The sequence below is a fragment of the Silurus meridionalis genome, chromosome 27, assembly GCF_014805685.1.
Source record: "Silurus meridionalis isolate SWU-2019-XX chromosome 27, ASM1480568v1, whole genome shotgun sequence".
In the NCBI taxonomy this organism is placed as follows: Eukaryota; Metazoa; Chordata; class Actinopteri; order Siluriformes; family Siluridae; genus Silurus; species Silurus meridionalis.
In genome coordinates this window covers 17,213,453-17,224,905 of record NC_060910.1, presented here as the reverse complement: position 1 = coordinate 17,224,905, position 11,453 = coordinate 17,213,453, and the positions used below count along the sequence as shown (strand labels likewise).

Below are 11,453 nucleotides of genomic sequence, written 5' to 3'. Positions count from 1 at the left end.
GCTGACCCGGCCTGAGGGATGTATCTCCTGTGCACCGCACACCACTATATGTATGCTAGAGAGTGCCAGACACATGTAAGTAAATAAACACGATGGGATAATACCAGGATAATGGGTACAACTCAGCCTCGCAAAATGGGCAGAAAATGGGCTTAAATTGCATGCCTGGCTTCGCTTCAATATAAGCTTCCATCCTGTTCCGAGCCTCATCTTCCTCTTCAGCGTCACGCTCCCAATTACGCGTGGCTCATTCTGAAATTTCACCCGAGCCTGTTTTTGCTGTGCAGCTTGAAGGGAGGGATATTTATCTGCTCATTCCTGGGTCAAATCTATTTCCCATATAGTGCAAAAAAAAACCAACTAATGGGCTGCATTACAAATTGAAAAAATGGATTACTACCAAGATGTGGTATGGTGTAACGATATGGAGAAAGAATGGAGTCTAAATAAACAAGAATTCAGTATTGTTAGTTCTCAGGAGTGCAGTTATGCAAAGAATAATAGACCCTGGAATGTGCTGATATAAGATGATGATGATGATAACAATCAGTTGTGGCTTAACAGTTAAGGCTCTTGGTTAAGCAGAAGGTCAAGGATTCAAGCCACCGGAACACCAAGCAGCCACTGTTGGGCCCTTGAGCAAGGCTCTTAATCCCATGGCTCCAGGGGACTCTGTATCACAACTGACCCTGTGCTCTGACCCTGAATTCCTAACAAACTGGGATAAGCTAAGAAAATAATTTCAGTGCGCTGCAATTTTTGTGCAAAACAAGTTCTCACTTACTTATAGAAGCTAAAAAAAAAGTCACGACTTACCTTTTTTTCGGAGTTAATATGAAAATGTTGCTTGCTACCTTCATCCCAAAGAGTTCACCATACAAGTCTTTATGAATGGATTATCATTCAACTATTTCAACATTTGGCCCTGGATTTTGCTGCTACACTTTCATCAGAAACCTTCAGAGTTCAGCAGGGTTGTTTCTTGAAGGTTAAAATAGGAATTTGTTGTGCCATCAGAGGTGGGCGGTTTGGGTCACCGTCAAATCCATAAGTAAAAACTTTGCATTCACACTTAATTTACTTAAAGGCCAGCAGTGGGAATAGAACAAAGGTCCTGATCAGTTACTTCAGCTTACCACTTAATTCTTAACCTGGGCATGGCACTGGAATACTTTCTAAATGGCTGACTGAGAAAACTAACAAAAGGGCCACTTGGGAATTGGGATACAGTATCCCAAGCTCAAGAGTGAACCTGAGGCAGCAAAAAGTGAAGCCCTAATACCCTTATAACAACTTTGGAAAGCTAGAACCTTTGGCTATTTAAATAACCCTTTTTTGAGAAACCAACGTTTATGAAATTCTTTGTGCCAAAGGTTTAATAACTAATAGCTGTGGTTTGATTAGCAACAAAACAGATTCTCAAATGCTAGCTTTTTTTTAGCTTTGAAACTTGAAAGTTTTATTGATAGAGCAACTGCCTAAAAATCACGCAACGAAATGGGAAGTGAAAGACGTAATTCCGCTCATCCCGACCTCGCCTTCGTAAACTGCGAGTTCATGAGGTTTGTTCTTGCACCAATAGGAAACAAGAATGAACGAGCTTGAACAAGATTTATTGCTTGACTGACATTCGCTAGCTTTGATGTCCGAAGCAACAGGAATATTGTAATATTGTAGCATTTTCAGTGAGTTGGAATGGTGGTAGGTTTTCGTTTCATTAAAACGATCTGCGAATCCCAGCAGTAACATTGTGAGCTGGAATATTTTTGAGGTTCGCGGGGAAAACCCGGGCATGTCGGCTGCCGATCCATATCAATTCGCGCTTATTGACTCAGACGTTAGAGTGCTGCTGTGAAAGATAATCAGACGAGGACGCTTCATGCTGAGGACTTCTAGTGCGCTTGATTAACGCCCACCGGATTAAATATCTCTGGCGCATGAGCCCCAGTGAGGACAAATTTAACAATGTGTTAAATTTGAACTCGGATCCGCATGTATAATATAACGATGCATTAATCCTCCTCTCCGTCTCTCGATCTCTGTGTTTCTCAAATTGCCTCTTCAAGCATGGCATTAATTCCCATGCACAGCTCATTCACACAGAGGAAGATGCGCTTCATGGCATATTAAAGCCTCTGCCTCACACAAGAACTCTTCTTCATTAAACCTGGTATATGGTGCACAGAACCATGCTATACGCAAGTCAGTCCGAGGAAAGCAATCATCAGACAAGTCACTTGAAATAGCATCTTAACACTTCATTCTCAAAGCGAATGAGAACGTGACCTCAGCTTTGTTGTAGAGGGACGTGAAGGAAGGCGTGCAATCTCTGCTGAGGAACAGGGAAAGGTCTTGGTGAAGGCACATGATGATTCCATGTTGAACGATTTCCATCTCCTGATTGTGAATTTGGCACAGCAGTTATAGCTAGTTGGAAGACTTCCAGTCGACCCATGAAATCCTGTTTCCAATATTCAGAAACTCAACCTGGAATGTATTTGATCTCACCCATGTTGCTCCCCAAACGTGGCACCCCTTCTGTTCTTCTTAAACCTCACTCACACACGACTGGTTGGTGTCACTCAATTCTATTTCCTTCGGTCTACTTTAGCAAACCAGGATGTGTTAAATTTCTAGTAAAGCCCTGAGATTCTAGGTAAAAAATCCCTACAATAAGGTTACACCCACAACCCATAATCACCCATATATCACAAATGATCCCAATATGTAAATCAGATTTTCATGGAGCTGGTTTCGTACACAGGAGCATTATCATGCTGGAACAGGTTTGGGTCTCCTATTACAAGTGAAGGAAGAATTTAATAGTCCTAATAGTGTAGCGCTTGGCAAAACGGGTCTCGACTGCCGTGTCCCTTGGCAGCCTCTTAGTGTCTTGAGCATGAGAGCGCTGATGACATTTAAAGCGCTGCAATAACATTTGTGTGTTAAATATTGATATACCACAGAGAAGTGGGGATTTTCGAAATCTGATTGGCTGTTAACGGCTCAGACGCACCCGTATGGCACAGGCCCTGCATACACTCCAAGCATAATATAGATAAAATGCAATAAAAAAAAGCAAGAAATAATGATGCAACTAATTATTTATGGGGTGAAGCTGTGTTTCTTGGATGGTGATGGAGCGTACGTTTATAGCTGCTATAACATAAATGAGAACAGGAACTACTACAGCAATTCTATTGTTTTTGTGTAATGGAGCACTAAAAGCAACATTGTGTGGCTTTGTTGTTTAATATTGTGTCAGAACACAAGCTTGTTGGTTGTTCAGAAGCAAGCAGCATTCGTGCAGCGATGTGATAGGTCACCACAAACCACGCACACATCCCAATGTCCCATTTGCCTGATTCCCAGTTCTCCACCTATTGACCCATTCAGCGGTCCATATCATTGACCGAGCGCTAGTTAGAAAGTGTACGCGAGTGTGTGTGTGAATGAAACAGAGGTGCTACAGTTTCTGTGGACTTTCAGCTCTTTCAGTCGCCTTTATTTTCATGGCGCATTCATGAATCCCTTTGATTAGCACGACTCTTTAGGTGAAACCAGGTAAGACGACTTGGCCATCATGTGTGTGTGTGTGTGTGTGTGTTTAATTAATGTAGGCATTTCTAGGGTTTTGCTGTACCTCAAAAATTTGCTTTATTGCCCAGCCTCTGTCCCTGGTTCTGAAAACAGCCAGGCTGCAGATACCTGGATAATGATTCTGATGAAATAAAAAAAAATCTGAAATTTCATTTGGCCGATTCAAAGGCACGATAAAATCCAGTTTGTTTGAATGAATGATTTATTTATTTATCTATTTTGTTTGTTTGCTTGGCCCATTTATTTAATTTTATTCAGTGAGAATTTAATTTGCTGCAGGAAAAAAATGTATTAATTAATGTAGATATTTTAATCATTTATTTCTTTTCAGTGGAGTTAAATTTGCTGCAAAAAAAAATTTATTTCATCTATTTTTTATGTATTTGTTTGTTTAATCATTTATACATTTCTTCACATTTATTTTATTGAACAAATTCATTTAATATGCTGCAAAATTTAAGAATTATGTATTATTTATACATTTTAGCTTTCCATTAATGAATTAATTAATTTATTTTGTTACATATTTACAGAACAATGAATTCAATTGCATCATTTTTTTCCCCTTTTTTTTATTATTAAAAAAATTGTATCACATGCATCAGTGAGACATTGAGACAGTGGTGATGTACGATGAGGTTTGCTGGAAAAAAAATCTGGCCCTGAAATTGTTGATCCTGGTTCTGGATAAAAGGAGATTAAACAGCTTTTGGCTGGGATGTAAGGCACCCCATATTAATAGACCACCTTCCATCCAGGAGGAGATTCAGGAGCAGGACCGTCCTATACTGACCGTTTGATGAGTTGTAGTGTGGCCACGTTCAGCACAGCAGATTTATTCTGTTTTTCCACACCAGTCCAAGAGACCTTTTAAGGCCATAAATGTCACCGTATTTTACTGTCTACCAAAGCTCCTGAGGTAATCACTTCCATCTGGAATTACTGAATAGCAACGTTAACACTAAAAACAAACAAGCTGTCATGTCGAAAATGTACGCCTTCTCATAGCGTACTCGGAATACAGGACGCTGGCACGGCAATATTTATGCAAGCTGTATAGCTAAATTTAGAATGAAATTTTGTGAAAACAAACATCCTAAAGTTTTCTCTAATCACATGATGGTATTTAATACTCATTTACGCAAATAATTTTAGAATGAGTCCAGAATCAGCTACAATAAATTACTTCATAATCAAATTCTCTAACATGTATTACGATATTTCAGAATCCTTCCATATTGGAAGGTTTAAGAATCACTAAAAATGCTCTAAAATGATGTGAGAAACATATTGATGCAATTTGATTTAGGAAATTGATTGTCACATTGATGATGACAGAAGGTCCATAACAAAATAAGGAAACTATTCACGAGAATTCTAGAAGCACATCTCAAAACCTACATACATTTTCTAGAGACTGCTGAAAATTTTACTAGGTGATATAAACCCATGAAGTATTCTAGAAGCATGTCTGGGGGAAAAAATGGTTCCGGATTCAGCATAAATATGCTGCATTGTTTGAAAGCAGCAAAATATTCAAGAAACATTTCACCAATGATCTAGAACATTCGAGAAGTCATGTAACGTGTAACATGATATATTTCTGGGACAAGACACAAACAATGGAGAAAGCCATTACAATACAATTTTCTAGACTGAAATGGCAAACTATCAAAGTAAACATTCGGACAAACTATAAAATGTTTTAGAATGACATGCCAAACACTTTCAGACTCTTTTGAGAAAAATCTTCTATGCTGATCTTATACCGATATCAGATGTTCTAGAAAATGAGTCAATATGTAAAAATGTTAATGCTAATAATGAGACATTCTAGAATCAGGTGATAAACAAGACAATATTTTTGAAGCACATGGAAATGTTCTAGTTGTAGAAATTATTCAGGAATCTTACGACAGATGACAAAATACTCTAGAATATTCTATTACTGTATGTATATGAAGCAATGGCACCAAACCACATTTGGGGGGAAAAAACAATCACACCCCTTACCCAAGTGTACTGGCATATTACAGAAACCTACAACCATGGAATATTCTACAATAAAGCTACAATCAAAGGAAATGCTCTAAAACCACGCGAGAAACAGCTAAATATTCACATTAGCAATGGCAGTAAAAAGGTCCAGAATGAAAGGAAAGGCCAATGAAATGCTCAAAAACAGAATAGTTTACATGTTACTCGAATCTATGTCTCAAGAGCCGATAATAACTTAAAGTCTAGAAGTCTCCCCGAATTTGGGGTTTGATTGGTAACTTTTAAGTCGATTTGGGAAATAATTCTAGAGCCTAACTTAGTATGTGATATTGTTATGGATTTCTATTCCAAATTTCCACTCTTAACGGCGTTAGGTCGCGACGCGAAAACACTTCGAATCATTTATTTATTTATTTATTTATTTATTTTTCTGATGCAATTGCAACAAGTTTTATTGAGCATGACGAGAGAAACGGTTTTGTTCGCGACTTTATTGCGAGTGAAATGAAAAACAAGGCCACAGCACAGTGTAAAAAAAAATTAAATAAAACAGCGAGGAAAATTCGTAATGGTGTCAGACAGGAAGTGATTAAAAAAAAAAAAAAAAAAAAAGAGGTCTGAAAGCTCATTGATCAGCGCTCACTTCTCTCTTTAGGGGGAAAAATCTGAATGTTAGATGAAGTGTGGAAGACTGGTGAAAGTATAGAGGAACAAAGGAATGCAAAGGCTCATAAAATAGGCCTCTCTCTCTCTCTCTCTCTCTTTGTCGCGCTCCCTGTGAGGCAGTAGGACAGTGATCGATGATGTGACAGTATGAATTACAGGCCAGAAAACTGACAAAGCAAACCTGACCCAGTGCCAGCAATAAACCATCCATAATTCCACACACAAATAAATCCATCCATCCATCCATCCATCCATCCATCCATCCATCCATCCATCCAATCTGTCTATATAGATATCTATAGATAGATACCTATAAATATTTACACTATAGACCAAAATATTGGGACACCTGACTTTTCCAGCCATATGTTGTTCTGCCCCAAACTGTTAACTCAAACATGGAGGCAAACACTTCTACAGGACATCTTTGGAAGTGCATGAAATTTTCCCACCTCTTGAACTAGGAGACTCAATCCTGTTCCAGCACGTTCACAAAGCCAGCTCCACGAAGATCTACTTTCCATGGATCAGATGTGAGCTCTTGCTATTAATCTCTGACCCTCAAACCCTGTTGAACAGGATGGGTTGAAACGCACCCCAGATCTCCTCGCCTTCTTCAGTACTTGACTTTACTAACACCCTTGTGGCTAAACGAGCAAAATTCTCCACTTAAATCTAGTGGAACATCTTCCCTGAAGAGTGGAGTTTATTATAACAGGACATGGAGACTCATTGTGAAATGGGAAGCACAAAAAGCACATACAAATCTAATGGTCAAACTAAAGCCGGTAGACCTGACATGTGCCTCGAGCTGCATTAGTTCTTTCTTTCTTTTTTTTTTTAATCACATTGCGTTTAATCACGTGTGTTTCCACCAAGCCTGGGAGACTTTAATTATTTGGAAGTATCGACAGGAGATAGGACAGGAAGCCGTGAGGCAGATCAATAACCTGAGTCAGTGAGAAGCAGTGACACACACACACACACACACACACACCAGAAAAAAAGGATATCAATGGATTGCTTTATTTCCCTTCGTTGTCATACATTATGATACTACTTAAGTATAGAAATGTAGCACATTTTCTCCCAAGTGTGAAGCAAAACCTTCACTTAGACCTTGTTTATTTTTCTTTTCAAGAAAGAAAGAAAGAAAGAAAGAAAGAAAGAAAGAAAGAATCCCACTCAAACTAAATTGGGTGATGAGGTCATCATAACTGATTTTGGATTCCAACTGTATATAATAATTATGGCTATCAAAATTAACGCACTTTAAGCATTTAAAAAAATATATATTATTATTATTTAACTTGAAAACATACACAACAACGCCAGGGGTATATGACAAAAAATAAAATAAAAAATAAAATTGGGAGTTAGCGCATTATCACTCTGGAAATACGATTTGTTTTGCAAGGGCGAGAACATGCTAAAGAATCCCTAGTGCTAGCGTTAGCCGCTAACCAGGAAGTGGCTAGCGGCTAACGCTAGCAATATGGATTCTTTAGCATTTTATGTCCAGCTTCAAGCATTTCTAATCAAAGCAGAAAATCCTTACAATTAAGAATATCAGTAGATTGAATGAATGAAGGATGGAAGGAATGAAGACATTTGTTAAAGTATTCTAAACTGAGTTTTATATCTGAGTTATAATTTATATCTATAAAGACCTGACCTCAGAACACAGAAAAATGTTGGGCAGGTGTCCACAAACTTTTGCTCCAAAAGTCCTCGAGAATAATTTTTTTTTTCCTGCACTTACAGTATGTCTCTTTCTCTTTCTCAGGATGAACCATGATAGAGGGATGAGCAATAGTCACTACCATTATGACGACGACGAAGACGAAGGCGAGTCAGCAGTTCACTCTACTGTAAAACTTTTTTAAAAAATAAACAGATCTTGCCCATAACCTTAAATCTGACCTTGAAAATTCAAGAAAAACCCATGTTATAATTTATTACGAGTGTAACTGGGCAATAATCTACCACAAGCTTTGTGATCAATCCCTGACGCCTTGGCGTGAAACCTCGCGGCGTTCCGTTTCGCTTGTACGTCGAGCTGATCGTGTTGAATGAGTTGGGTTTCGTTCGAGGTGATCGCACTGAAGTGCAGACAGAAACTGGTGTGAGGTGTTCCCTCATATACCAGCCGCATCACACTTCCTGTCCGGTGAGAGTTAATTAGACTGCGAGGAACAGAGCGACTCGGAGATGAGAGAGAACGCACCGGTTTTCAAAAACGTTCCCTATCAAAGGTGGAAAGCAGGGTGCAAAGCGTCTGTGGTGATTACAGAGGCAGAGGGTTTTATCTACTGTCCATAAAGAAACTGCATCGTGGTTCATTGGCGACATCTGAGAGTCGTTACGGTCATTATTTTACATCCATGCGCCTTTTATCTGCTGATTGTCGGAGCCCGGATGATATCTGAGTGTTCTCGGTTCGGCCGATGTGTGTTTGATCTGGTAGTCCTGCGTTTCTCTGGAAGTCTTTTTCTGTTATTTGTTTGATTCGAGAGACATTCATTCACGTTGTTAGCATTGGCTGGGTTCTGTTCGAGCATCTTTTATTTGTTTATTGATAGAACTTGGAGTTGTTTGTTTATCTATTGTCGGAACTGGGTTTCATTTGTTCGTCTTTTGTTAGAAATGGGTGTTTGTTTATCATCAGAACTGGGTGTTGTTTGTTTGTTTATTGTTCGATTTTTGTGACTTTATTTTGTTTTATTTAATTTAAAAAAATTTGGACAAAAAAAAAAAACAGCCCTTTAATGCATTTAAGTGAATTTGTGTTTTTTGTTGGTGTTGTTTGTTTGGTTTTCGTTTCATCTGACTGGCTTTTCTGTGGATTTTGCCCGTTTTGTCCTCTGCAACACATCCATGTCGTTTCTCTTTAATCTCGACCAAAACTTTTCACCTGCAGATCATCAGTCTATTTACATCGGCGTTCCCGTACCACGGGGCTACAGGCGCAAGCGACGCCGGAGGCACTCGTCCATCTCCAGTCATGACATCACAGATATCGAAAGGAATGTTCGCGAGGATCGGCAGCGCCACGAGCGCTACGAGTCCGAGGACACCGAACGCTACGATCTGGAGCAACAAGAACGCAGCCTCCATCCACCTGAAGTCACTCGCACCAGTGAGTCGCCTTCCTGCAAAATAGTCCATACGGTGCTTGGTGGACATGAATGCCAACACCATCCTTACACACTCCCACTCGGAGCTCAGAACAGACCCTAACTTGAAGCAATAAGTGTTAATTGGACTAAAAAAAACAGTCCTGTGGTGCTTTAAAAACGTATTAAATAAAACCGTGATCCTACTGTGAGCCTCAATAAGTCCTCGGGTCTAAGTCCATTATTCCGGATCAATTTGAATGATATGAATATGTTTCAAACTGTCCTAATGAATGACCCTCAGTCCATTAGAAATGCTTTAGTAAGGCATGTCTCGTCGACCGGTCCATTTCGATAGCAGATTCGTCTCATAGCAGGATAAATGTTATATTTACATAGACACATGCTTCGAACCTCGAGCTTGTCCATGTTTTGGCGGGAAATGTAGTCTTAACTCGATTTTAACATAAGATTATGGTCATAAGTAGCTGCTTTTTTGGTCTGAGGTCAGATCTTTGTAGCAGGAGATCCTGAAATGAAAATCATATCTTAATAGAGATGTTGTCAAGCCGGAACAGGTTTGGGTCTCCTAGTTTAAGTGACGGGAAAATCTCTATAGACATCCTATAAAATTGTGTGCCTCCAACTTTCTGTGGTAACAATTTGGGAAAGAACCACATATGGATGGAACCACAAATGCATTTCAATACATCCCACTTCTCCATCCATACATTGTTCACCCAACATCTGTCTCTAATTTGGGTCCTCCCTAATACATACAATGGGGGCACCAAAATGTATGGGTACAAACACCTACACATAACAAGCTACATTTTAATAGAAGTTACATATACATGTTGTATTCTTGATTAACTTTATCCTTCTACACTAGTTCAAATCAGAGGTAAAATTTCATGCTGAAGTGTGTTTCTCCAACAGTTTGAGGAAGAACCACATATGACTGGAAAAGACAAATGCCCCAATACTTTTCTACATATAAAGTAGCTTTGCCTCACCATTACCTCAAGATTTTCTCCAAAGCGATCTTGTTTCCCGGAACAGAAACTAGAGATGTTGTGTAGTGCCTTGGCTGGGTGTCATCAGGCTGCGAGGAAGCGATCCCAGTCCCGGTCTCTAAATGATTATAAATCGCGTCTCCTGTGTTGGAGACGTAAATAATGCGATATCAAAGCGAGTTCCTGACTCGAAGTTCAAGGGCCAACCAGTAAACAAATGAATCACCATGACTGATCCATTGCACGTCTCCAGCAACGCAGCATGGAGCAAAGCTTCATCCGCTCATGATTTAGTAGCTAATTGTCCCTGAAAACACGGAGCTCATATATTTATTTTTTATATCTTAATCGCTAGCTATTTTGAGGCTGCTGGTTTTTTAATCAGCAACGTGATGAAGTGCCACCATCATCGGGACCATCTCGCTGACTCAATTCACAACACTGTGATTAAGTGGCTGACGAAAACGTTTCGCGATCGCATTTGTGACAGGAAACGCCGGCCTTAATGCGTCTGTGATGGTTTTTTTATTTTTTCTCCTCCTCATCAATGCGCCACTCGATGCTATTGATCCCCTCGGGCCGGCTCTTTAAAACTGCACAGACCTAATTAGAGTTAGGGTTTGAACAAGTATGTTCCGGCCCCGATAGGACGAAAGAAAAAAACCATTACGCTTATTAAAGAGGTTCCAGGATTAGAACAACATTTCATACAGTATGCAACTAGATGTTCATTTAGGTCTCAGACCAGGAAGTCCTCACATTCCAATTTTTTTGATTATATGCTTAGAATCTGTTCGAATATGGTGAATTCCTCCTGCCAGACTCGTCGCTGGAGCTCCTTAACTATTCCCTTTTCCGCAGACGGTGACTCAGAACTTTGGCCTTGATTTTGGATGTCCTTCTGGCACCGGGTTTGCTCTTTACTCAGCAGAACTGGGCTCTGAGCACACTTCAGGGGTCTGGAGGTTCATTTCTGGTTGCTTAGGCATAAAACGTTTTTGATGACGGGTCAGATAGATAACAATCTGTCATGAAACGAGCATGTTCGAGTAAAACA

At 39.6% G+C, this 11,453-nt stretch overlaps 1 protein-coding gene across 2 annotated transcripts in view; it reads left to right on the top strand.

The window, feature by feature from the left end:
• Positions 1 to 3,433: 3,433 nt before the first annotated feature.
• Positions 3,434 to 11,453, top strand: part of slc4a5a (solute carrier family 4 member 5a) — a 29,542-nt gene continuing 21,522 nt past the window's right edge. For both annotated transcript variants that reach the window (XM_046842086.1, XM_046842085.1), the window contains exons 1-3: positions 3,434 to 3,564; positions 8,051 to 8,112; positions 9,185 to 9,403. In XM_046842086.1, coding sequence (XP_046698042.1) covers positions 8,052 to 8,112; positions 9,185 to 9,403 — 280 coding nt within the window. In that variant the 5' untranslated portion in view covers positions 3,434 to 3,564; position 8,051. The remainder of the gene's footprint in view (positions 3,565 to 8,050; positions 8,113 to 9,184; positions 9,404 to 11,453) is intronic.